A 23,029-nucleotide genomic window follows, 5' to 3' on the forward strand; every position below is an offset into this window, starting at 1 on the left:
CTCCTCTTTCCCCAGTTCCTGCGGAGCCGTGTGTGAAACGCTGCAGTCATGTCTGACTTCGTAGAAAGTGAAGCGGAGGAGTCGGAGGAGGAGTACAACCAGGATGGGGAGGTTGTGCCCAGAGTAACCAAGAAGTTTGTAGAGGAAGATGAGGATGGTGAGTCTGCCTGTCTGTTCTGAGTTTGCTGAATTGTCTCTGTGCCTCGCCGCTCTATTTTACATCCCATGACTCTGCAGATGGAGCAATAACTATGCTATAATAGCATGGCCATCTGTAGTCGATAATCTCAGCTGTTTAAGTGCTTCCCTTCCTCAAAGTCCTTAGGTGGTTTTTATATTTGGCAATAGAAAATATGCTGCTTCACCCCCACGGGACTTGCAGTCGCACAATTTGATAGTAAACAGTAAAAGCAGAGGAATTCTCCCAGTGTGACCACTCCACCTGTTCCCTCTGCAGACAGAGCATGAGAGAAGAAGTGGGGTTCTGGCACGAGCAGCTGGCTGGCTTCTGTGTCAGTACAAGTGTTCAGCTAAAACTCTCTGCATGGATAGCGTGAAGGAAGATGCCGTTTGCACAGAGCCGAGAAGGAGTCTCGGCAGATAACCAATGAGTACATGTCTAACACTTGCTGCTCTCCACCAGATGAGGAAGAGGAGGAGGAGAATCTCGATGATCAAGATGAGCAGGGGAACCTGAAAGGATTCATTAATGATGACGACGATGAGGAAGAGGAAGAGGAGGAAGAAGCCAGTGACTCTGGAGACTCTGAGGACGACGTTGGCCACAAAAAGAGAAAGCGCAGTAAGTTTTATGATGATTGTTCATAGCGGGCCACAGCATAATGCTCTCAGGCTGCCCTGCGGGAGAGCAGAGCTCTCCCTCTGCCCTGGGTGTCTGCATGGGCTGGGTAAGTTATACCCTTCTCACTGGTTGGTCCATTCCCAGTTTAGTAAAAGGAGAGTGTAACCCATCTCTGCTTTCTTCTCGTAGCTTTTGATGACCGCCTGGAGGATGATGATTTTGACCTCATTGAAGAGAACTTGGGCGTTAAAGTCAAAAGAGTGAGTTGTGTTCCCATGCTGCTGTTAACCGTGTGGTGCGTCTTAGCACGAAGGAGGGTGGGCTTCTGCCTGGAGTGAGCGAGCGGTGCCTCCCGTCTGCTCCTGCCCTCTTGGAAAGGGACAGCTGAGTGCTTGAAGGAAGCAGGATCTCTCCCTGCCCAGGCAACTGGGAACTGGCTTCCCAGAGTTTGCAAAACACTTTCTTCTGGTTCCTAAAGTCTGCTGTACTCCTCCCTTCCCACCTCTGCAAGACAGTCTCAGAGGGGCCCGTCTTCCAATAACTTTCTCCTGCACGATGCTAACCTCAAAGTCAGGCTATTATGGGCTCTAAAGCTCCTTCCGTAACACTCGCTAGAGGCACATCAAGCCAGGCTAACGCTGGTCTGGATGCGGCACAGTCCTCGGCAGGCAGTTACGTTGTGTACACGCTGCACCCAATGAGCACCTGCAGCACAGCTCCCAAAGGGGTGGCTCTTCTCCCTTGTGTGCCTGTGCTGGGCTCCATCCTGCTCCCGCTCAGGTGCCACCTGGGGAGCAGAGGCAGTGCAGTTCTGGCCTGGCAGAGACCGCGCTGAGCTTGAGTGTGTGCCAGGAATTATGTGCACTAACAAGCCTTTTTGCTTGCAGCAAAAATTCAGGCGCGTGCGAAAAATGTCCGATGATGAGGATGACGAAGAGGAAGACTATGGAAAGGAAGAACATGAGAAGGAAGCCATTGCTGAAGAAATCTTTCAGGATGGTGAAGGCGAGGAGGGAGGGGAAGCTGTTGAAGCTCCTGTTGCTCCACCAGAAGAGGAAGAGGAGGAGGAGGAAGATGAATCTGGTGAGTATGGATGGTCAATTACATCCAAAGTTTGTCCCAGGATTAAAGCACAGGAACGAAGTTAAGACTTTCTCTGAGCTAGAAGTAACCAAAGGCTGCAGCCCTGTCGTGGTAAAGCTCTTGTTGGTCTATTAGTACAATCTTTAGAATTAAACGTTTCTGGGTGGCAGGTTTAGTTTGTTTGTCTAAACCACTTTGTCCAGAAGCACATTACATGTGCTGAGGTGTTGAATGTCTCCTCTAAGCTGCCTCCAAAATGGAAATGCTTCAAAGGAAGGAAGTCAAGGCACTGTTTAGTACCTAGCAGCACAGCGGGCGCCTGCCCTACTTCTCCTCTTCAGCATCAGCCCATCAACACTGCTAGTACCATACTGAAAGAGTTTCAAAAATTCTTTCTGTCTACTGTCCAAAGCAGGAAGGCCTTTTCTGACTGCATTTTCAGTGCACTGAGCTGCAGATAGTTGCCAGATGGCTTTGCCTGTGTTTGGAAGTCCATTCTAGCTTGTTATTGTGGTTCAGGCTCCTGGAATGTCTGAGGTTGGTGTAGGAGATGCTGAGGGTAGCTGGGCAGACTGACAGCCAGCAGCAGCCTAAGTCTGTGGTGGAGGCTCATAGTTGCACTGGCTGGGCTGAGCTTTGTCAGAGGTACCAGTTGAATATGCGAGTGTCCTGACCACTAAATTGCTTCTCAATGTCCAGACATCGATGACTTCATTGTGGATGACGATGGACAACCTCTGAAGAAGCCAAAATGGCGAAAGAAGCTCCCTGGATACACAGATGCGTAAGTAGTAATTGGAAATTGGCCCAGAGCCTCAAAAACAGTGCTCAGCTTGATTCTTGCAGCTGCAGAGTGATTCAGCTTGTGGTTGGATACTGCTGGTCTCTTTCCCCAAAGGGACCTGGTAAATTTAAACATGGGCTTTTAGCCTGTGATTTCTTAAATGTCCGACTCCTTCCTTTCTCCCCTGATTTTTTTACAGGGATACCAAAACCAGTCCCTTAAGAGAAGTGTTTGCATGTAAAGCTCAGAGTTGTGTACCTATCCATGATTTTTTAGACTTAGGTGCTCTGGCCACCTCTGTGTGGCTAGAAAGATGTTCTGTGAACTGCACCATGGGGCTGAATGATAGTTTTTGCCTTCCAGTGCTTTGCAGGAAGCCCAGGAAATCTTTGGTGTGGACTTCGACTATGATGAGTTTGAGAAGTACAACGAGTATGATGAGGAGATGGAGGAGGAATACGAATATGAGGATGAAGAAGCCGAAGGGGAGACGCGTGTACGACCCAAAAAGACTGCCAAGAAGCGCGTCAGTCGGCGTAGCATCTTTGAGATGTACGAGCCCAGTGAGCTGGAGAGCAGTCACCTAACAGACCAGGACAACGAGATCCGCATGACAGACATGCCCGAGAGGTTCCAGGTGAGGGAAGAGGGTGCCAGTGTGCAGGCAGAAAGCATTTCAGCTCCCACAGAGTACAGCAGGCCTGGGACCTACAGGCCAGCTTTCTCACCTGGTGTCTGGCTGGATTTTGGCATCTCTTTTTCCCTCTTTGAAGATCCCGCCTCTCAAATGTATAGTCTGAAACTCCGCATGCAAACATAACAGTGACATTGTGAACTGTTCTGGCTGTATAAGCCCGGTTTTAGCACTGGTCGTAGTTTCTCTTTGGCCACTGGGTGCCAGTGTTGCACTCCTGGGAGTGGTGGAGGGCTTGTGCTCTGCTGAGATGTCCTTTATGCTGGATACTGTTAGTAATCACGTGAGTTGTACCTCTGGATAGCAAGAGGTACAGTGCCAGAGAAATTTGCTGCAGTGCCAGAGAAGGTTTGCTAGGCTTTCTAGCCTGCCCGTATGCCAGCCAACATGTAACTGTTCCGTACAAGGTGTTTCTATAACCCACTTTAATCCAAGTGACTGGGACTTATACTGCTCTCAGTACGGAGTCCTGCTTGTGCTGCTAGGAATCATTCTGGTTTCTCACATTTTTGTCTTAATTTTACCCTGTATTCAGATTTTCATTGAACAGTCGATCTCCCTTTAGTGTATGTTAATGTAATTCTGTGCAGAGGCTTTACCCTCCTTTGTAAAATGGGACGTCTGAAGCTGCCAGGTTTTCAGAAGGACCTTTTTTCTCATGCCAGCGTGCACAGCACAAGGGAACGCTGTGTGTAATGTCTTCAGGCCATATGTGGCCTGTTCAGACATTTTGTCGTCTTCACGGACGTCAATGATGATTAGAGCAAGCCTTCTGAAAGAGAATTGGCTGGGACTAAATGCGCAGAGAGGGTTTGGAGCTGCTTTATGTTCTGTTATTCTAAGGCTGCAGCAAGAAAAGTTGATAACAAGGCTAGAACAGGCACAGAGAGATTGGAACAGAGGATGTAGCTGCAGAGGGTTTGGGAGTCTGGTAGGAAGTGGGGGTACCCTGACTTGATCGTCACGGAAGACTGCGCGCCATTGCAGGCCTTTCCACAAGCCTTTGACAGAATTGTTAGCTGCCTTTACCTAGTGTAAAGCTGATAGAGGTTTCCTGTGTGCTCAGAAGATGCAGACGTTGAAGTGCTATCCTCAGCAAAGCCCTGCGGGTGTGGGAGGTACTGAGACCCCATAAGCAACCTACAGCTGAAAACAATAATTTCCAGGCTTCTTGAAGACACGGTAGCACAAGCCCTGGTGCTGCCCATGCCTCTGCTCATCCTGTTGTCTTTTCACAGTTGCGATCCATCCCAGTGAAGAGTGCTGAAGATGACGAGCTGGAAGAAGAAGCTGACTGGATTTACAGGAATGCATTTGCGACACCCACCATCTCCTTGCAGGTAAAGGACTATTCCTGGGATTTCTGTCCTAAGAGGACTTGAAGGTGCTGCAGATTTCCAGCCTGGAGACATTGTTCCAGGAGTGTGCTCAGAGGAATGTGGTGCCCAATATACCTTTCTTTCTGGTTTTCTGGTTTTGCACAGGTCATTTAACATGCACGTGTCTTCATTTTCGCATCCATAAAACAGGACAAAAAGGAACACAGAGAAGTTGCAAGAATAATTGTCAAGAATGATTGAAAGATCTCTGAGTCACTGTGCACTTAGGGCTAAACTAATATTAGCCGTGATCTGTTTTTAACCATCAGTTACCTTGGCCAGATGCTGCTTCTCCATTTTCCTTTAAGGCAGTCAGGGCTAGGATGCTTTTCTGTGGTCTAAAATCAGAGCGTGTAGCTGAGCCTGCATTCCTGGCTAACGAAAGGACCACCGTTTTCCAGCCTTAGCCTGGGCTGGTCTTTTGGGGGTCAGCTCAGGAATACGATCAACGCAATGTGTTTCTCCTTTTAGGAAAGTTCTGACTACCTCGACCGTGGACAAGCCAGCAGCAGCTTCAGCCGCAAGGGGCCCAGCACCATCCAGAAGATTAAAGAAGCCCTGAATTTCATGAGAAATCAACATTTTGAGGTAATTCGCAACTCGGCTTCATTGCCAAGATAAGGTCTGAGTTGCTGTCTCCTTATCCCGATGGGATTAGCAGAGGGGCTGCTGGAAGCATTTAGGGCAGCAAACTAAGAAGGGGCTGAGATACCGTACCTGGTTGCCTCTCCTGTGACAAAATGGTGCTTCATTGGAAAGTGCTGCTCACCTTACGTGAGCTGTGGCAACGCAGGTTTTTAAGGCCCGTTTGATGGGGCTGCTGTCGTCGTATTTCCCTGGTCCTGGACAAATTGATGCTAAGTGAGGTGAAGGAATTTCGGAGTCTCTTGAGCCTTGCTTGGTCCATTCAACCTATTCTCTGAGGTGTTGCCTGATGTTGCAGAAGCTTTTTGGTATATGTGGTATATTCTTTGGTAGAACGGTCTTAAGAGCTGGGGCGTGGGTTGGTACATTCTCCCATACTGCTGCCCCGTTAGCTTGTTCTCCCACATGGAACAGGAGCATTCTGTGGACTCCTGGCTGCCAGGAACAGCCCGGTCTCCTGCATAGTGGTGATGAGTCTCATTTCTGACCCAGGTCCCATTCATCGCCTTCTACAGAAAGGAGTATGTGGAGCCAGAGCTGCACATCAACGACCTGTGGAGGGTCTGGCAGTGGGATGAGAAGGTGAGGAGTGTTTTCACTGCTTGTTACCCATCAACATTTAACATGTCTTCCCACCTAGCCTGATACTTTCAGCAGATTTTGTTTTGGCTGTGGAGACCTCGTGTGCTTTTTTTTACCCATGGGTTTTTTTTGCGTGTTTGCTGTCATGTGGTGGTAAAGGATTATCTGACAAAAGAGGGTTCAAAACAGTCCCTCCCCTTCAGTGAGTTCCTTTTCTGTAGTGACCTTTCCTGCAAGGAGTGCAGGTTCCTTCTCTACTGTCAGGTAGATCCAAACCTTGATTTTATTTTTTTTGTTGTTTTTCTGTTAATACAATCCATCTCTGAGATGAGACCTGCCACGTGTGTCACATCTGGGCTTGGCTGCGGATGAAGATTTTGATGATTATTTTTATATGACAAATATCCCAAGATCCTGGGAGCCCCTGTTGCGGGGGGGAGAAGACAGATGTGACACATCGCTATGGTGCGTTTCACTGGAAGTCTTTGTTCTTATATTAGTGGACCCAGCTGAAGATCCGCAAGCAGAACCTGACACGACTGTTTGAGAAGATGCAGGCCTATCAGTACGAACAAATCTCTGCTGACCCAGACAAGCCCTTGGCTGATGGAATAAGGGCCCTGGATACTACTGACATGGAGAGGTATGGTGCCGTGACTTTCTTACATTCATTCCAAAACAACTTAAAATGTGCGTTAACTTGCCCAAACAGCCCAGGCTCTCTGGCCACTGCAGCGCATTGGCTTTAGCCTCCCCACAAAGCCAGTGATGAGAAATATGTAAAACTCTTTTGGAAGATGAGCCCAAGCGCTCCCTCTGCCTGACCTGTACCAGAGCAGGTTGCTTGAGTGCTCTGACCACGGCTCAGCTGCAAGCAGGGTGTAACATGCTGGCTTTGCATGCCGCAGGCTGAAGGACGTGCAGTCCATGGACGAGCTGAAGGACGTGTATAATCACTTCCTGCTGTACTATGGGCGAGACATCCCCAAGATGCAGAATGCTGCCAAAGCTGCTCGAAAGAAGCAGAAGCGTATCCGAGAGGATGGTGAAGAGGAGGAAGGTTTGTCCCCAAACTTGATAGTCTCCTAATTGTGGGCTGTTTGCAAATCCTGGTTCAAAAGAGTAGTAAGAAAGCTTGTTGAAAAGCCGCACAGAGCACCTCTGCTGTTTGCTTCTATCTCAGGTTAGTCCCAGGTCTTCCAGGCATCTCTGAAAATGCTTAAAGTTTATCACACAAGGTGCTGCTTTTCCGACGGACTGAATACCACCCCTCATGGCAGGGGCCAAAGCAAGGATCGGCCACCTTGATGTGTGTTTTAATGTGCAACCCAGAGATACCGCTATTAAAACTGCAAAAGAGTGAAACTGAAGAGAAGATAACATTTTCAGGGTGTTTTTCTAACCCTGAATAATTTTATGGCTACTGTGACCTTTGAGATGGGTTTGTGGAATTTAGGGACTCTGTTGCATGATGTAGGTTGTGTTTGATCCCTTCGCTGTGCTTCTGACACCCTGCAGCTGTCTGGATGCCTCTGTAAAGAGGCCTCGCTAAACATATCCTTCCCGTAGGTGAAGGGGAGGATGCAGAAGATGACGAGCAGAAAGGGCCTGAGCTGAAGCAGGCTTCCCGTCGGGATATGTACACCATCTGCCAAACAGCTGGGCTGGGTAAGGGCCGTGCTCTGTCATGCTGAGCTTGCAGTGGCCTAGCCCACGTGCTCTTCTGGGTGGTGTGGCTTACCTGTAGAAGGAGGACTGGTAGTTTTGCTCAGTATAAGCTACAGTACCCTTGTCCTCATCGTTTTTTGTGGTGGTTTTTTTTTTCCAGATGGCCTGGCTAAGAAGTTTGGTCTGACACCTGAGCAGTTTGGAGAGAATCTCCGAGACAGTTACCAGCGTCACGAGACAGAGCAGTTCCCTGCAGAGCCCCTGGAGCTGGCCAAGGATTACGTGTGTAGGTCAGTGGGGGGGGGGATCTTCGCTGAGGTTCTGCGGATGTGAGACAGGCGAGGGGATCTGGGGACATTCTCAAGTCCTAAGCCTTCATGCTACCTTTTTGCTTTTAGTCAATTCCCAAGCCCTGAAGCAGTGCTGGAAGGAGCCCGGTACATGGTGGCTTTGCAGATAGCCAGGGAGCCTTTGGTCAGACAGGTCCTGAGACAGACTTTCCAAGAGAGAGCTAAAATCAACATTTCACCAACCAAAAAGGGGAAGAAGGTAAGGAAGAGAGCTCTGACTCTGTGGGTCAATTCAGGGAAGGATCTAAATAACATGCAAATGCTCGTTTTTGCATCTGAAAACTTCTCCCACATCAGTGGCAACTCTGAATAAATCTTAGAGCAGCACGTGAGCTGGGCTGTTGCAGAGGCCAGCTCAGCAGCATGCTGCATTTTTAGTCTCAGCATTTCATCAGACCTGATTCTTGCTGTTGAGATGTTGCCTTCAATTATTGGAACAGTCTCCGTTTCTCTGGGACTGGGAACTAATTCCACTGTGTCCTGCTGGGGAAGGAAATGCAGACTGGCAGGCATAGGGGTGAGGGGGTATTGAATAAACTCCATTGTCTGCTACGGTATACAGAAGGGTCTTTCTTCATGAATGCCCTGCGTGCATGCTGACTGTCTCTCCTCTCTCCCAGGATGTTGATGAAGCCCACTACGCCTATTCCTTTAAATACTTGAAGAACAAGCCTGTGAAGGAGCTGCGAGATGACCAGTTCCTGAAAATGAGCCTGGCAGAGGAGGAGGCACTGCTGACTATAGATATCAGCATTGACATGAAAGGAGTGGAGGGGTGAGTCCTCACTGGCTGTGCCGTCCGTGCCTTGGCAGAGCTCATTCATCCAGTGCTGCCATGCTGTTAGAGTTCCTCTGTAACCCAAACTGCTCCTGGAAGCCATGGCCTGGTGGTTTCCTGCACCTTAAAGCCAAGCAGCTTCTCAGGGTCTTGCTTTTTTTTTCCACCTTAGTGAAAACTTTAGCAGACATCTGGCTTATTCATTTGAAGGCAAACTCTGAAGCCTTTAGGATTTTTATGAAAGATGATGCTTGTTTCCCAGCCACCCTCACTGTGTGGCTCCTTGGTTCCTTCCCTGCACATCTGAGTAGCCACGCTGTGCAGTATGGGTGTGCTGGAGTGGCTGCGGGCTGCCCCCGTGTTGCACTGATGAGGCCTCTCTGTGCTGCCAGCATGGTGTTCAGCTGCGGTCTGTCTAGCAGCATAGCTTTTGCAGCTAAAAGAGCGTTTGATGGGAGGATTGGCTCTTCTCTAAATTTTCCAGGCAGCTCCCTGAATCTGAGGTGCTGCTATTACATCCCTGTGCAGGAATCTGCCAGTGATGGTGTCAGCGCAGGTGTTTGGAGCCCTTCTGTATCTCCCCCTCTCATTTCTTGCAGTTACGGTAGCGACCAGACATACTTTGAGGAAATCAAACAGTTCTATTATCGGGATGAGTTCAGCCACCAAGTGCAGGAGTGGAATCGGCAGCGTACGATGGCCATTGAGCGGTCCCTCAACCAGTTCCTCTACGTGCAGATGGCTAAAGAGTTGAAGAACAAGCTGTTGGTGGAGGCCAAGGAGTATGTCCTCAAGGTGAGATGGGGGACAGGTGGATTTGAGTCAGAGCTGGTGTTACAAATGCTAACGGTCCTGCAGCGTGCTGGGGAGAGCTACTGACAGGCCGTACGCAGGCATTTGGGAAGGAGGAGGGGGCAGGCAGGGGTCTGAGTCTGGTTCTTTCCCAAGGATGGAGAGAAGAGCAGATACCTCGGTGGGAGGGAAAGATGGGCTCCGTGGTTCTGGAGAGCTGGTCCCAATCCTGGCAGAATATACTGTCTCACTGCCTTGAGCAGTCCATGACCTTCCCTCTGGAGAAGGGCTATGCCAAAGCACCTGCAGTGGATTTTCTCACTCCTCTCTCCTGTTCTCCGTTCTGCCAGGCTTGCAGCCGGAAGCTGTACAACTGGCTAAAAGTAGCTTCATACCGTCCCGATCAGCAAGTGGAGGAAGATGATGATTTCATGGATGAAAACCAAGGGAAGGGGATTCGGGTGCTAGGCATTGCATTTTCCTCAGCCAGGTAGGAGGAAAGGAATTGCCTCTGGATCCATGTTCAGCTTTAGCGGTCCTCCATGTCTGAGTGATCTCTGTTTCGCAGGGACCACCCTGTGTTTTGCGCCCTTGTTAACGGAGAGGGTGAGGTTACGGACTTCCTTCGATTGCCACATTTCACAAAGAGAAGGAACGCCTGGCGTGAGGAAGAGAGGGAAAAGAAGGTGAGCCTTGGTGCAGCTATGGTCGAGATGAATGTCTGCATGTTGCTTTTGGTACTGTGCGATCCACTGTGGGCTGGAGAGGAATGGTCAGTCTGAAGACAGCTCAGGCCTTGTCACTCCTGCATGCAAAAATACTGCCTTTTTCCCACCCTGTAATTATTCTGGCAGAACAGTTGCTTCCAGAAAAAGTAATTATTCTGGCAGAACAGTTGCTTCCAGTTAGATTCCAATTCATCTCTTCTGCTCCCCTTACAGGGAGTGGCAGGGCCTTGCCATTCCTGAGTTCTGTTGGTGTTGGGGTTTTGTGAGCTTCTGTGGTCCCAGCTGCAGAAACTTTCTCCCCTTTCCCTGATCACATTATAATAGCAAGAGTCTGTGGGACCTCCTGGAGCTTGGGGCAGGCTTTTGACTTCCATTCCCTACTTGCACTGATTTCCTGTAGCACCAGACCACGAGGCCACGAGTCTTCCCTCTGCAGAGCCTGCCTCTTTGTCCTTACAGTAATCAGGAGCTGCGAGGCCTGTGGAGAAGGCTTTTAGCCGTGTTCATGTCATGGTGGCAGATGAGGGTGGCCGTGGGGGAGGATCTGCCCTATGAAATAGGAACCCAGGACTGGTAGCTAGCTCAGTACAGAAACCCTCTAGCTTTTCTACTCTGACCTGTCTCGCTTTCCTCTCCAGGCCCAGGATATTGAAACCTTGAAAAAATTCCTCATGAACAAGAAGCCTCACGTGGTGACAATTGCAGGGGAGAACAGGTCAGTCTTTGTGTTCCTTCCACTTCCCAGTCTCTCTGCAGTCCTTTCCTCATGCCTGTCCACATCTCACTGTTTCTGTCCGCGGTGTGAGGTAACCCATTGGGGTTATCTTGCTAAGTGATTCCAGGACCCAGCTTTGCACTCTCCCCTCAATCCCCTTGGCCGTCTCTCCCTAGGGATGCTCAGATGCTGATGGAGGATGTGAAGAGAATTGTTCATGAGCTGGATCAAGGGCAGCAGCTGTCCTCTATCGGAGTGGAGCTGGTGGACAATGAACTGGCCATCCTCTACATGAACAGCAAGAAGTCTGAGGTGAACCTTCTGTTATTCCAACTATCCCTTAGTCGGTTGCTCATTTGTGCTGTCTCATCCTCCATTTGTTGTGCGGGCCCTGCCTTCTGTCATCTGCTGCCTCATGTAATCCATCTAGATGGTGATGTACTGATCTTTGGGTCAAGGCAAAACGTCTTACTTAGGCTTCCCTGAAGAGATCAGCACTAGCAGATGTAGTCTATTTGTTAAAGTCGATATTGATGTAGTCTGAAACGAATCTTGCTCAGCTGCGTGGATGGGGTTGTTTCATTCCTAGTTGCAGCAGAGTTCCTGGGAGCCTTTGACCTCAGCTCTCTTTGCCCCGAGCACCAAATGCTTCCCTTGTTCTGGTCCCTGTCTGATGTGTCTTTGCTACTTGTGCCACAAAGTCTGAAAACGCTGTCAGGGTTTTTCCTGATTCTCTGGCCTTTTGCAGAATGAGTTCCGGGATTATCCACCTCTGCTGCGTCAAGCCGTCTCCCTTGCTCGCCGCATTCAGGACCCCCTCATAGAGTTTGCCCAGGTCTGCAGCTCTGATGAGGATATTCTCTGCCTAAAACTCCACCCTCTGCAGGTAACTTTGCCTTGTGGGATCCTTCTCTGCGAGAGAAAGTGGCCTGGGAGGCCTGGGACAGTTTGCTGTCAAGTAAAAGTATTCCAAGTTGAACTGGTGCAAGTTCTGCCTGTTCTATGCCATATTCAGGCTACACAGCACCTTTTTTTTTTTTTTTTTGCCTCCTTTAGCTCATCTGCCTCCTGCCTTTAGGCTGTTCTCAGGGGTAACTCGGAGGTGCAGTACAGCTCCTGAGAGCCAGTCTGTTGTGTTTGGCTCAGCTTGCTTATGACAAAGTGTTGCACGCATCTCCTTGCGAGGCTAACGCCTCTCCTTTCTGTCAGGAGCACGTGGTGAAGGAGGAACTGCTGAATGCCCTCTACTGCGAATTCATAAACCGTGTGAACGAGGTGGGAGTGGATGTCAATCGGGCGATTGCTCACCCTCACAGCCAGGCTTTGCTGCAGTATGTGTGTGGCCTGGGACCACGCAAAGGCACTCATCTGCTAAAGGTAAGGAGGCTTCTGTCCCTGCCTACAAAAACAATGCATCACCAATAATGTGCGAGTTGGCCTGATGGCAGTGCTGTTACAAGCTGAGTCAGGGTCCCGTGTGCCAGATGCAGCTGACAGCTCCGTTGACATGTGTTTTACGCGTTATCTCACTGCGCCTAACCCCGAACCTGTGCATGGACTTATGTCCTTGATAGACCCAAGCAACTCAGCAGATCTGTCAATCCTTGCTAGCTCCCGAACCCACAGGAACGGATGCACTGTTACAGTATCAAGACGCCTCCGTACTGTAGAAAACACAAGGCAAAAAGCCAACGCTTTTCTTGAGAGTTGGAGCTATTCCATGTGGAGTCATCTCCTTTCGTACAAAGTTGAGACACAGGCAGGGGGCAATAATTTATGAGTTGTGATGGGCTTGATTATGTCAGATGCTTTGAACACCACGGTGTCCGGTGTGAGTTCTCTGCTTTTCCTGGGGAACCCTTGTGTTTGAATAGCAGGGTTTATTCTGTTACCTCTTTCTCCAGATCTTAAAACAGAACAACACGCGTCTGGAGAACAGGACCCAGCTGGTCACGATGTGTCACATGGGACCCAAGGTGTTCATCAACTGCGCTGGCTTCATCAAGATTGACACAGCATCGCTGGGCGATAGGTGGGTATTGGATTGGATTCAATGTCATACGGGGTATGGAGTTAGCATGAGCGACAGGCTGAAACAATCTTGTTCCGTGGAGTCCATGTTCCCAGGAGTTTCTGTGTGGCCCCTCTGATCACTGGCCAAGTTCAGATATTGCTGGTTATTAATCTGATTCTTAAGGGCAGCTAAACTCGCACGGCAGTATGAGCTGCAGAACATTAATTATGTTCTTGATATGGTCTGAAAGACCCTTTGTGGTCAAGAGGAGCTAAACTAAAAATAGTTGTTCCCTAACACCGGCGTCATGCATGTCTGTCAGTAACCCGTGTGCACTTCTGCTTAGTTTCTGCCTAGTCCTGCCATCGGTATTTTATTTTTCTGAAGTTTCAAACTTCAGGCATAACTCGGCAATTTACCTTCCTGTTAAACTAGTAGCAATACTGGGAAGTTTGTAGAGCATTAGGTTACTGGTAACTAAACAAGAGATGCGTGTTTGGAGGACAGTGGTAACCTAGTTTCTAAATCCGTAGCTGACTGCTTTGCACAGAAGGGTCACCTGTTGGAAAGGTGCTTTCTCTAGGGCTGGCACAGTATCCTTCTTGCCTTTGAAAAGCAGTCTGAGAAAGGACACCTGGCTGAATCCTCACGCTGAGTGATCCGACCCCGCTAGGTGCCTGGTTCTTGCAGGATACAAATCCCAGACGTGCAGGGGGCAAAGTGTAGATTCCTCCAAACAGCTGGATGCAGATGGCTGCACTGCCCGATGGCAACACTCAATTTGTACGAGGAGAGAACCTGTGAAGAGCTGTGTGCTCATAGAGCAGCTATAGCGCACAGAGTGATCAAATCTAGATAACATCCAAAATGCCTGGCTGTATCTTTGCAGTTGCAAGAGCTGCAGACTGGAATTTGTCACGTCTTGCCTTGGCTCTTCTTGGTCTAGCAATGAAGAATTCATTGTGTCCTTTTTAGCGTAGTTTGTTCCGCTGAGGGCAGCAGTGGCAAAGCAGCCACACAGCCAGTAGTGGTGCTCAACAGCATGACTTATTATTGAGCTGAAGGAGGTGACTCCAGAACCCTGCAGAGTCCTTATCTGAACATTGCTTTGGGTTTATTTCAGTACTGATTCCTACATCGAAGTCCTAGATGGGTCTCGGGTCCATCCTGAAACCTATGAATGGGCAAGAAAAATGGCAGTGGATGCCTTAGAATACGATGAGTCGGCAGAGGACGCTAATCCCGCAGGAGCTCTAGAGGAGATCTTAGAAAACCCTGAGCGTCTGAAAGACCTGGATCTCGATGCCTTTGCTGAGGAACTGGAAAGACAGGTGTGCTGGGGGTTCCTGGTGCTGAGAAACAGAGCGGGGGAAGCTCTGCTGTCCAGCTCAGTTTCTCATGTTTTATAGCTGGTGATCCTTATCCTTTTTAGGAGCTGAGCATTTAGCTGTTGCCGTTGTAAAATGTATAAACAGCCATGATGAGTGTTCCGTGTCTGACAATGGCATGTAGTAAATGCTTACAGAAAGTACACTTGGGACAGAGGGAGGAAGGAGGCAGGGGACAGTAATTAGACTGTTTAAGCTGTTCTCCCTGAAATTATCTAACTTTTTTCTGAATGTTTTGGTACTTTGGACCTCCTCAACATCCTGTGACCGAGTTCCACAGTTTGATGGTACCCTGTGCATTCCTCTTTTTTAAATTTGCTGTTTCATAAGTTCCTTGAGTTCTTTCATAACTTTTACTGGATTCCCTACTCACCTTCTTCCTGCTGCTCATGGCTTTGTAACCTTTGAATACCGCACAGGGCTACGGTGACAAGCATATCACTCTATATGACATTCGAGCTGAACTAAGCTGCAGGTACAAGGACCTGAGAACCCCATACCGTTCTCCAAACACGGAAGAGGTCTTCAATATGCTGACCAAAGAAACTCCAGAGACTTTTTATATAGGTACATCCCTGTTTTACATCCCCGGTTTCTGTCATCCTAAGTTGACTTAGGATGTGTAAAGGTGGGACAGAGGGATCTTGGTGAGGGTGATGTTGGGACGATGCTATGGTTGCATGTATGTGAAGCAGCTTTTCAAGTACCTGGGTAGTCTCCTAACACCTTCATGCACAGCTACCTTAGATCGAGGGAACTGCCCAGCCCTGCAGTTGGCTTTCAGTTTTTCATTCTTTCCTTCTCCTCTCCCATCACACCACAGGTAAAATGATCATCTGCAATGTGACTGGGATAGCCCACAGGCGGCCACAAGGAGAAAGCTACGACCAGGCGATACGGAACGATGAAACTGGCCTTTGGCAGTGTCCTTTCTGTCAGCAGGATAACTTTCCAGAGCTCAGCGAGGTGGGGCTGCTTCTCCTAACGGGCCTGCATTTGTCAGGAGTCTGCTATCGGCAGGCTTGAGTGTTTTGTAGGGTTCTTGGGAGACCAACAGAGCCAAGATTGTGTCTGCAGTGCCCCAGGATCCCAACCTGAATGTGGCCTGCAGCTGCAAATATAATCTGTTCCACTTTTGACTAATTGCTTCAGTATAGATTTGACAGGTCCTTTATGGCTACATTATGGATTTTTGTGAACTGGGCTAGGAGTGAAATGGACCTGGGGCTAAGCTGACCAGTTCTTTGCAAATACATAAAGCAGGCTTGTGTTTGGTCTAGAATTGTGTTTTACGCAGAGAAACTGCCCGTGACACTGAGAACAGAAGGTTGTTCTGCCACCTTCTCAATTTTAAGAACTTATCTGGACTCCCTGCTGCTTAATGCAGCTGTACTTTAGGTCTCTTCTAAACACTGCTGAATTCCAGCCTTGGTAATCTGTGACTTTAAAACCCCATAGCGTTCATTAGAAACCAGCCCTAGCTGGAGGCTTGTGTTCAGGGTCTAGAAATGTTCTGACCTTCCTGGTTGCAAAGCGCCATAAGCTGAGCAGAACCGAAGTAGGAAGATTGCATTACTGGTTAGCATTCGTTGAAGTCCTCTGTCCCCTGCCCTTCCGCCTGTCTCTGCTGGCTCATCAGTTTGCTGACACAGCTTTTAGACTTGTTTGAGCGTGAGTTGCCGGGGCTATTTTGTTTCCATGCTGAATGACTTTTACTTTTGCCTTGCTCAAGGTTTGGAACCATTTTGACAGCGGTTCCTGCCCAGGTCAGGCCATTGGAGTGAAGACACGTCTGGATAATGGTGTCGCTGGCTTCATCCCAACAAAATTTCTTAGTGATAAGGTGGTCAAGCGTCCAGAAGAAAGGGTGAAGGTATGAAAGCAGTGGATTTTCACGTATCCAGCAAGAGCTGGAAGAGCCTGGAGCCAATACCAAAGATTCAGAGTTTGGTTAAAAACGCTGTTTCCTAAATGACTTTTCAAGCCTTATTTTCATTTAAGGACTTTAAAGCAGCAGCAAGTTCAGGTTCTGGTTAGTGTCCTTCTCCCACAGTGCAAATCTCTCTTGGCAGCTGGTGGGAACCATGTTAATCAGTTAACATGTTGCACTGAGGGAGGATTTATTATAGTCTGGCTAAAGTCTGGGTTTAGGAGACCAGAAGGCATTCTAATGCAGAGCTGCCCTTTGTTTCTAGCTTTCTAAGGAGTTCAGAGAACTGCTGTTAGATATGCAAGGGTCACTTTCCCTCTCTCATAGCTTTTTCTTCTGTCTCAATTCATTTGTGGAGATCATCAGAGTTACTGGTCTTGCTCAGGACAGGGATTGGGGTTCTGAAAGAAACAGAATCACATATTTTTGTCACATGATAAAATAGAGGTTTAACATCTTTGCTGTCTTTTGGGGTCCCCCTGACAGTCCATGCAGGTGATGGATAATCCTGTAAGCTCGGAGGTCTCTTAGCATTTCTTTAAATAGCATTTCTTTAAAGAGTCGTTAACTTCAGCACGGTTAACTGGACGAAGGCATTGCAGGTTTTGTGGTGGTATTTTCTGTTTCCCGTTTTATTAGAGCAGTCCTTTGGGTGTCCTCCACTCTGTTTCTGAACAGACTTAACTGTTTTCTTGCACATCGTGAAGTCCAGTTTTGCTGCTCCCATTGTTAAAGATATGTAAAATAGCAAACTTAATTGTCCTCAGCCTCCAGACATGCAGTTTGCTGTGAGGTATGGAGCATAGGTAGTAGACGTGCTGGAGAACTGCCCATTTTTCCTTTAATCTCTTTTGATTCTAGTCATCTTGGGGATCAGTTGATTTTTCGGTCCTTATGGAAGGATCACTTTTAAAGGTTGTATCAGTCTGAAGTATGTGAGGTAATTTGTACCTCCTTATTGGCAGCGTGACCCCGCACTGGTCGCTCTGTAGCGCAGGGAGGCTGGCGTATCAGCCAAACCTGCTGATCAGCTTTGCCTGCCCCTCCACCTGTAGGTGGGAATGACCGTTCACTGCAGGATTATGAAGATCGACATTGAGAAGTTCAGTGCAGACCTGACCTGCAGGACCTCAGACCTGATGGATAAGAACAATGAGTGGAAACTGCCTAAAGACACTTACTACGACTTTGACTCTGAGGCAGCAGACCACAAACAGGAAGAAGACCTGAAAAGAAAGCAGCAGCGGACAAGTGAGTCTCTAATTTTTCTCTCCCTCGTAATGCCAGCCTTCCCAGGGTGCTTCAGGAGAACAAGCACAATTAGACATATAATTGCAGTAAAGCAGTTCCTCTTGGAAGCCTAAACACTCCGCTTTGTCCCCTAGCGTACATCAAGAGAGTAATTGCTCACCCGTCATTCCACAACATTAGCTTCAAGCAAGCCGAGAAGATGATGGAGACCATGGACCAAGGGGATGTGATTATTCGGCCAAGTAGCAAAGGGGAGAACCACCTGACTGTCACCTGGAAGGTGAACGATGGGATTTACCAGCACGTGGATGTCCGAGAAGAGGGTAAGGAGAATGCCTTCAGCCTGGGCTCCACGCTTTGGATTAACACAGAGGTAAGAGCCCTGCAGAGCATGCCTGGGAAGGAGTTGGTGGGGAAGGAGAAATACCTATTTGGCAGGGACAGGTTGGCACAGCCTTTCTGTCCTTGCAGCTGCTTTCGGACTGTTGGAGAGTAACTTCCATTGCAGTTCTCCAGATTCTTAGACAACACTCAGCTCTTTTTTTTTTTTTTCCCCCTCTCCCTCAAAGCATCCAGCCTTGCTGTGCAGAATGTATGACTGAGAGCTGTATACTAGAATAAGAGTTCCTTATCATGCACCCTAAATACCTCTTTAAATGTGTTTGTTCAAAGGAGTTTGAAGACCTGGATGAAATTGTTGCTCGCTATGTCCAGCCAATGGCTTCTTTTGCCAGAGACCTGTTGAATCACAAATACTATCAGGACTGCAACGGTGGAGACAAGAAGGTAAGCCTGTCCCGGGATGTGATAGCTTCTGTAGGAGATATAGGAGCATTATATAAATTTCTTTGTCTCAGGACAGGTTTTAAACTCTTTGTGTCTGGCATGAGCTGCTGCTGGAGTGAGCTCTTTGATCTTCCTCTTGTCGCTTGGGGCTTGGCAGTCACTTTCCAGCTGTAGGTCTCAGGGGGATTCTGCCTGGGAGCAGTGGAGTTAGGACAGCAATGGGAGTACGGTGTGCTACAGCGGTGTGCCAGAGCAGCAAAGGGTTGCCCTGCCAGCAAATATCACTGAAAGGAGAGTAATTGGCTTTCTGTGACCCAGTGACATTTGTGCACTAACCCTGCGCAGAAATGGTGCAGCTGCTAGCAATCCAACAAGGACCACCATCAAGGCTGGGGGGGAAAAGGGCTGGGCTGACCACAGCATGGAGGGAGATATCCGTAGGCTCTGTGTGTTGCTATAAATGCAGGCTCTCCTTGAGCATTTCTCTTCCCCTCTCTCTCTCTCTCTCTAATTAGAAGCTGGAAGAGCTGCTGATAAAGACCAAGAAAGAGAAGCCAACATTTATTCCCTACTTTATCAGTGCCTGTAAAGATCTACCTGGCAAATTCCTCTTAGGATATCAGCCTCGAGGCAAGCCAAGGTAAGTGAGAGGCAAGTCCTGCAGCTGAGTACTCAGTACCACGCCTCAACTTACTGCCGCCAGTTTCTCTTCCAGCTCTGCCAGTATCCCCGTAAGTCAGGCCTCTTCTCACCCAGGGTTTGGCCTCCTGACAGTAGAGGACCCATGTCTAGCAGTAAATCTCACCCAGGAGACTCCTGTGTTTCTAACCAGCTGGCTGCCACAAGCAGTACTGCCCTGTGCAGGGCGTGTCACTGGAGTACAGGCAGTAATTGATAGATTTTTGCATGGAAAGGCATGGTATTTTGGAGCAATTGTTTCCAAAGAAAATGAAAGTGTCTTGGGTAGGTCTATCCGTTCGTTATCAGTACGGCCATCGCCTGAGTTTGTAGGTCTTGCCTGTTCTGACTGTGACCTGTTAGTGTGAGGGTGCTGTACAGTGGCAGGTATGGCTCTGAAGCAGCCTGTCATCTCTTGTGCTCTCCTGTGTTCGCTGCTCCTCACAGGATAGAGTATGTGACAGTGACGCCAGAAGGATTCCGCTACCGGGGCCAGGTCTTCCCTACCGTGAACGGACTCTTCCGATGGTTTAAGGATCATTATCAGGACCCTGTTCCAGGTGAGCATCCCAAAACCTGAGTGCCTCAGCTGTTTGTTTCCTGGGTGTCACACAGTAGGGACAGTTAGTAAAGGACAATTTCATGTTCTTTGTCCCTGAAATGTGTCCTAGGATTTTTCTATATGTGGGAAATTTCAAAGCAATGCTTAAGTGTTTGGCTTCCGTGGACCCGTTGAGAGTTCTCCTGAGGGTTAATCTTTCAGCCAAGCGGGCCATGCAGCAAAAGCCTTCCCTTGGCCTTCCCTAACATACAACCCTCATAACACCATTCCCTGGTAAAATAGCATCTTGCCAGTACAAATGTTGCCTGCTTTTTTTCAAATCCTGAGCTTCGGGCCAATAGCAGCTCTTCTGTGACAACTAATCTATTTCTCTTGGTTTATATTTTATGCAGGTATTACCCCCAGCAGTAGCAGTCGGACCAGGACTCCAGCCTCCATTAATGCTACTCCGGCTAACATTAACCTGGCAGGTCAGCGCAGGCCTTTCCTGGTTGGAATCGGGATGCGAGCTCCTTTTCCAGGCTCCACTTTGTCTAACGTGATGGGTCTTTCTTGCAGACCTGACCCGTGCAGTGAACGCTCTACCACAGAACATGACCTCTCAGATGTTCAGTGCCATCGCTGCCGTGACAGGCCAGGGACAGAACCCAAATGCCACCCCTGCGCAGTGGGCATCCAGTCAGTATGGCTACGGAGGCAGCGGAGGCGGCAGCAGCGCGTACCACGTAGGTGTCACTTAAGTTTCTGAGAGGAGGTGCTGCGTGGCTTCTCCTTGCTGCTAGAAACCATCCCATGGGGGCTCCACTGGGAGTGTAAGGGGTTACTCGTTGCCTGGGATCATCCAGTCCTAGTTGTGTACCCGCGGTGCTCCACAGGGGAGCCTGGCTGGATTCTTGGACCAGGTTTCTTCTTGCCTCCTGTGTCTGAGGAAATGAGGCATGTAATACAGCCCTGCTCTGGGGAGAGTTGAAGCAAGTAGCAAATTGGTCTGGCCCCCAAGGAATGTGGCAGGGTGGAGAGGTGGGATCCAGCGGTGAGGGCGCACAACCTTCTGATTGTGCCCCTGAATTGGCAATGTGAGCTGCCAGTGGAAGAGATTAGCTGTGAAACTATGCGCTGAGTTTGCAGGGCTTTTCAGCTCAGCGTGCTAATCTCCGAGCCGCACCGGCAGGCGAACACCTCAGCCTGACTGAACACCTAGAGGCTTTGTAGGGAATAAGATGGAATTGGACAGTTTCGGCTGATGCTGAAGCCTTTCCTCATGTGTGCTGGTGCCTACCTCCTCCCAGCCCACGCTGCCAGCTCCCCAGCTGACACTGAGGCGAAATCCAGCTGCAGAAGGACTGAGGTGCCTGGGTACAAAAAACACACCCAGCCGTTAGAGAGACCTAATGAAGAGGTGCTGCAAGACAAGGCTTGCAGGGAGGAGTGATCCTCTTTTAGACCACCTTGGGAGGCTTTCACGGAGTTTGGCACAGTAAATGCTGAGCTGGGGATAGGCAGGGACTGTGGATAATCCAATGTATTTAATCATCAAGACAATCTGAAGGAAAAGGGAGGTGAACACCGGGAGGCAAAGAGACTAAGCCCTCCATTGGACAAACAGTGAGCCAGCCAGCTTGGGATGTGGGAGGGAACCATCTCAGGAGCTGCTGCGCCTTCTCTGCAGCCCACAGGGGAAGAATTCATCTGTTCTTCATGCCCACTGCAGGACGTCATTTCTGCTAGCTTGGCCCAAGTGTCTCTTGTGGCCCTTTCCTTCGCTTGGCTTAAGCATCTCCCCTTGTACCCTGTGTGGGGTGAACAAGGAAGGCAGGCTGCGGTGGCCCTGCTGGCCCAGGTTGGGTGGGCGATCGGGGTCTCTCAGGGGAACAAACGTCCTGTGCTCAGCAGGGTGCTGCTCCTTCTGCCCTGCAGCCCCCTATTCCCCGGGCAATGGTCACTGCAAACCTCTCCTTGCCCAGATGAGGGGCTCCAGCAGGGCTGGGAGCGTGCAGCAAGGGCGTGCACCAGCCTCCCGGGCAGGCAGGGCGATGCAGAGCATGCTAGACCTCTGCCCCGCAGCCTAGCAGGGTTTGCCCTCTGTCCCCTAACAGTATCCGCTCTCTGCAGGTCTTCACGACTCCAGCACAGCAACCGGTGGCCACCCCTCTGATGACCCCCAGTTACTCCTACACTACCCCCAGCCAGCCGATCACAACGCCCCAGTACCAGCTCCAGGCCAACACCACGCCCCAGTCCACCCAGTCCCAGACACAGTCGCAGCCGTCGTCCAGCTCCAGGCAGAGGCAGCAGCCAAAGTGAGTGGCTCCGGCGCCGGGTACATGTATCTCTGTGTCCCCTCTTGATTGCTTTTGTTGATTTTTTTTTTTTTTTAATTTTTTTTTTTTGTGGAACCGGCACGGTGGGGTTACCTTGCGCCTTCCTGCATGGGACCCTTGGGGAGGGAGGGCAGCTAACATGTCTCACCTTCTGCCCGTGTCGTTGCAGGACCAACAGTCACGCTGCGATCGACTGGGGGAAGATGGCCGAGCAGTGGCTCCAGGAGAAGGAGGCTGAACGGAGGAAACAGAAGCAGAGGTTGACTCCTCGCCCATCTCCCAGCCCCATGATCGAGAGCACGCCCATGTCCATCGCCGGGGACGCCACGCCACTGCTGGATGAGATGGATCGATAGGCCGTGCTGGACCTGACCCGTAACCTCTGCTCTCTTCTCTAGGAAGGGGAAGGGAGAGCGAACAGTTGAAAACAACTTCCCTTCCCTTAGCCACATAACTCCTGTTTTATACGTCGTGAGATGGTGGGAAATGACTCTTGGTGACGTGCACCTGAGCGAATGAATAGACTTGGCAGGGCTGGTCTAAATATATATACTATATATATATAAAAAAATATATCATAGGAAGGGGCGCTGCAGCACCCTCTGCGTTCCAGGCCCTGGTTCACCACTTTGGAAGCTCGGCAAAGTAATTACGAGGTCAAACGAGTCTGTCCTTGTACATGCACAGCAGTCTGCTTTCACCGCAAAGACCAGGAAGCAAACGTAGCTGAAAGTGCAGACCATCGGCCTGGAGTGAGCCTGTTTCATTTGGATTCTCCCAAACCCTGACTGTCGCCTCGTCCTGAGAGCACAAAGGAAAGTCACACAGGGGTTGTGACAAGCAAACCGGAGTTCTCAAAAAGTTTCTGTTGTTGTTTGCTCCGTGTTTTCGTGTGTAACAGGCTCTGCGGAGCCTGTGCCAACCCCCAGCTGTGTTCGTAGGGGTCTAGAACAGCAGCTCTGGGGCTTGGGGTCTCGCCGGAGAGAAACGCAGCTGTCGTTCCGAAGGCTTGCTCTCTCCTCTGGCTTCTTTTGGAACAATATTTATTTAGTTTTGATTTTTTTTTTTTTTTTTTTTTTTTTTTTTTTTTTTTTTTTTT

At 49.4% G+C, this 23,029-nt stretch overlaps 1 protein-coding gene across 1 annotated transcript; it reads left to right on the forward strand.

Moving 5' to 3' along the window:
• Positions 1–23,004, forward strand: SUPT6H (SPT6 homolog, histone chaperone). The gene is made up of 36 exons (XM_009278152.2): positions 1–157; positions 644–802; positions 992–1,062; positions 1,690–1,885; positions 2,585–2,669; positions 3,033–3,306; positions 4,602–4,703; positions 5,214–5,330; positions 5,880–5,969; positions 6,470–6,612; positions 6,878–7,029; positions 7,539–7,637; positions 7,798–7,927; positions 8,036–8,186; positions 8,608–8,762; positions 9,365–9,560; positions 9,908–10,047; positions 10,126–10,243; positions 10,924–11,000; positions 11,177–11,312; positions 11,749–11,886; positions 12,210–12,377; positions 12,905–13,032; positions 14,138–14,345; positions 14,822–14,969; positions 15,226–15,368; positions 16,135–16,275; positions 17,388–17,583; positions 17,718–17,956; positions 18,256–18,369; positions 18,885–19,009; positions 19,495–19,607; positions 20,002–20,079; positions 20,168–20,334; positions 21,722–21,909; positions 22,100–23,004. The coding sequence occupies exons 1-36, from the start codon at positions 49–51 to the stop codon at positions 22,284–22,286; spliced, it is 5,181 nt and encodes a 1,726-aa protein (XP_009276427.1). The 5' UTR covers positions 1–48; the 3' UTR covers positions 22,287–23,004.
• The last annotated feature ends 25 nt before the right edge of the window (positions 23,005–23,029 follow it).

The sequence above is a fragment of the Aptenodytes forsteri genome, unplaced genomic scaffold, assembly GCF_000699145.1.
Source record: "Aptenodytes forsteri isolate BGI_AS27 unplaced genomic scaffold, ASM69914v1 Scaffold66, whole genome shotgun sequence".
Taxonomy (NCBI): domain Eukaryota; kingdom Metazoa; phylum Chordata; class Aves; order Sphenisciformes; family Spheniscidae; genus Aptenodytes; species Aptenodytes forsteri.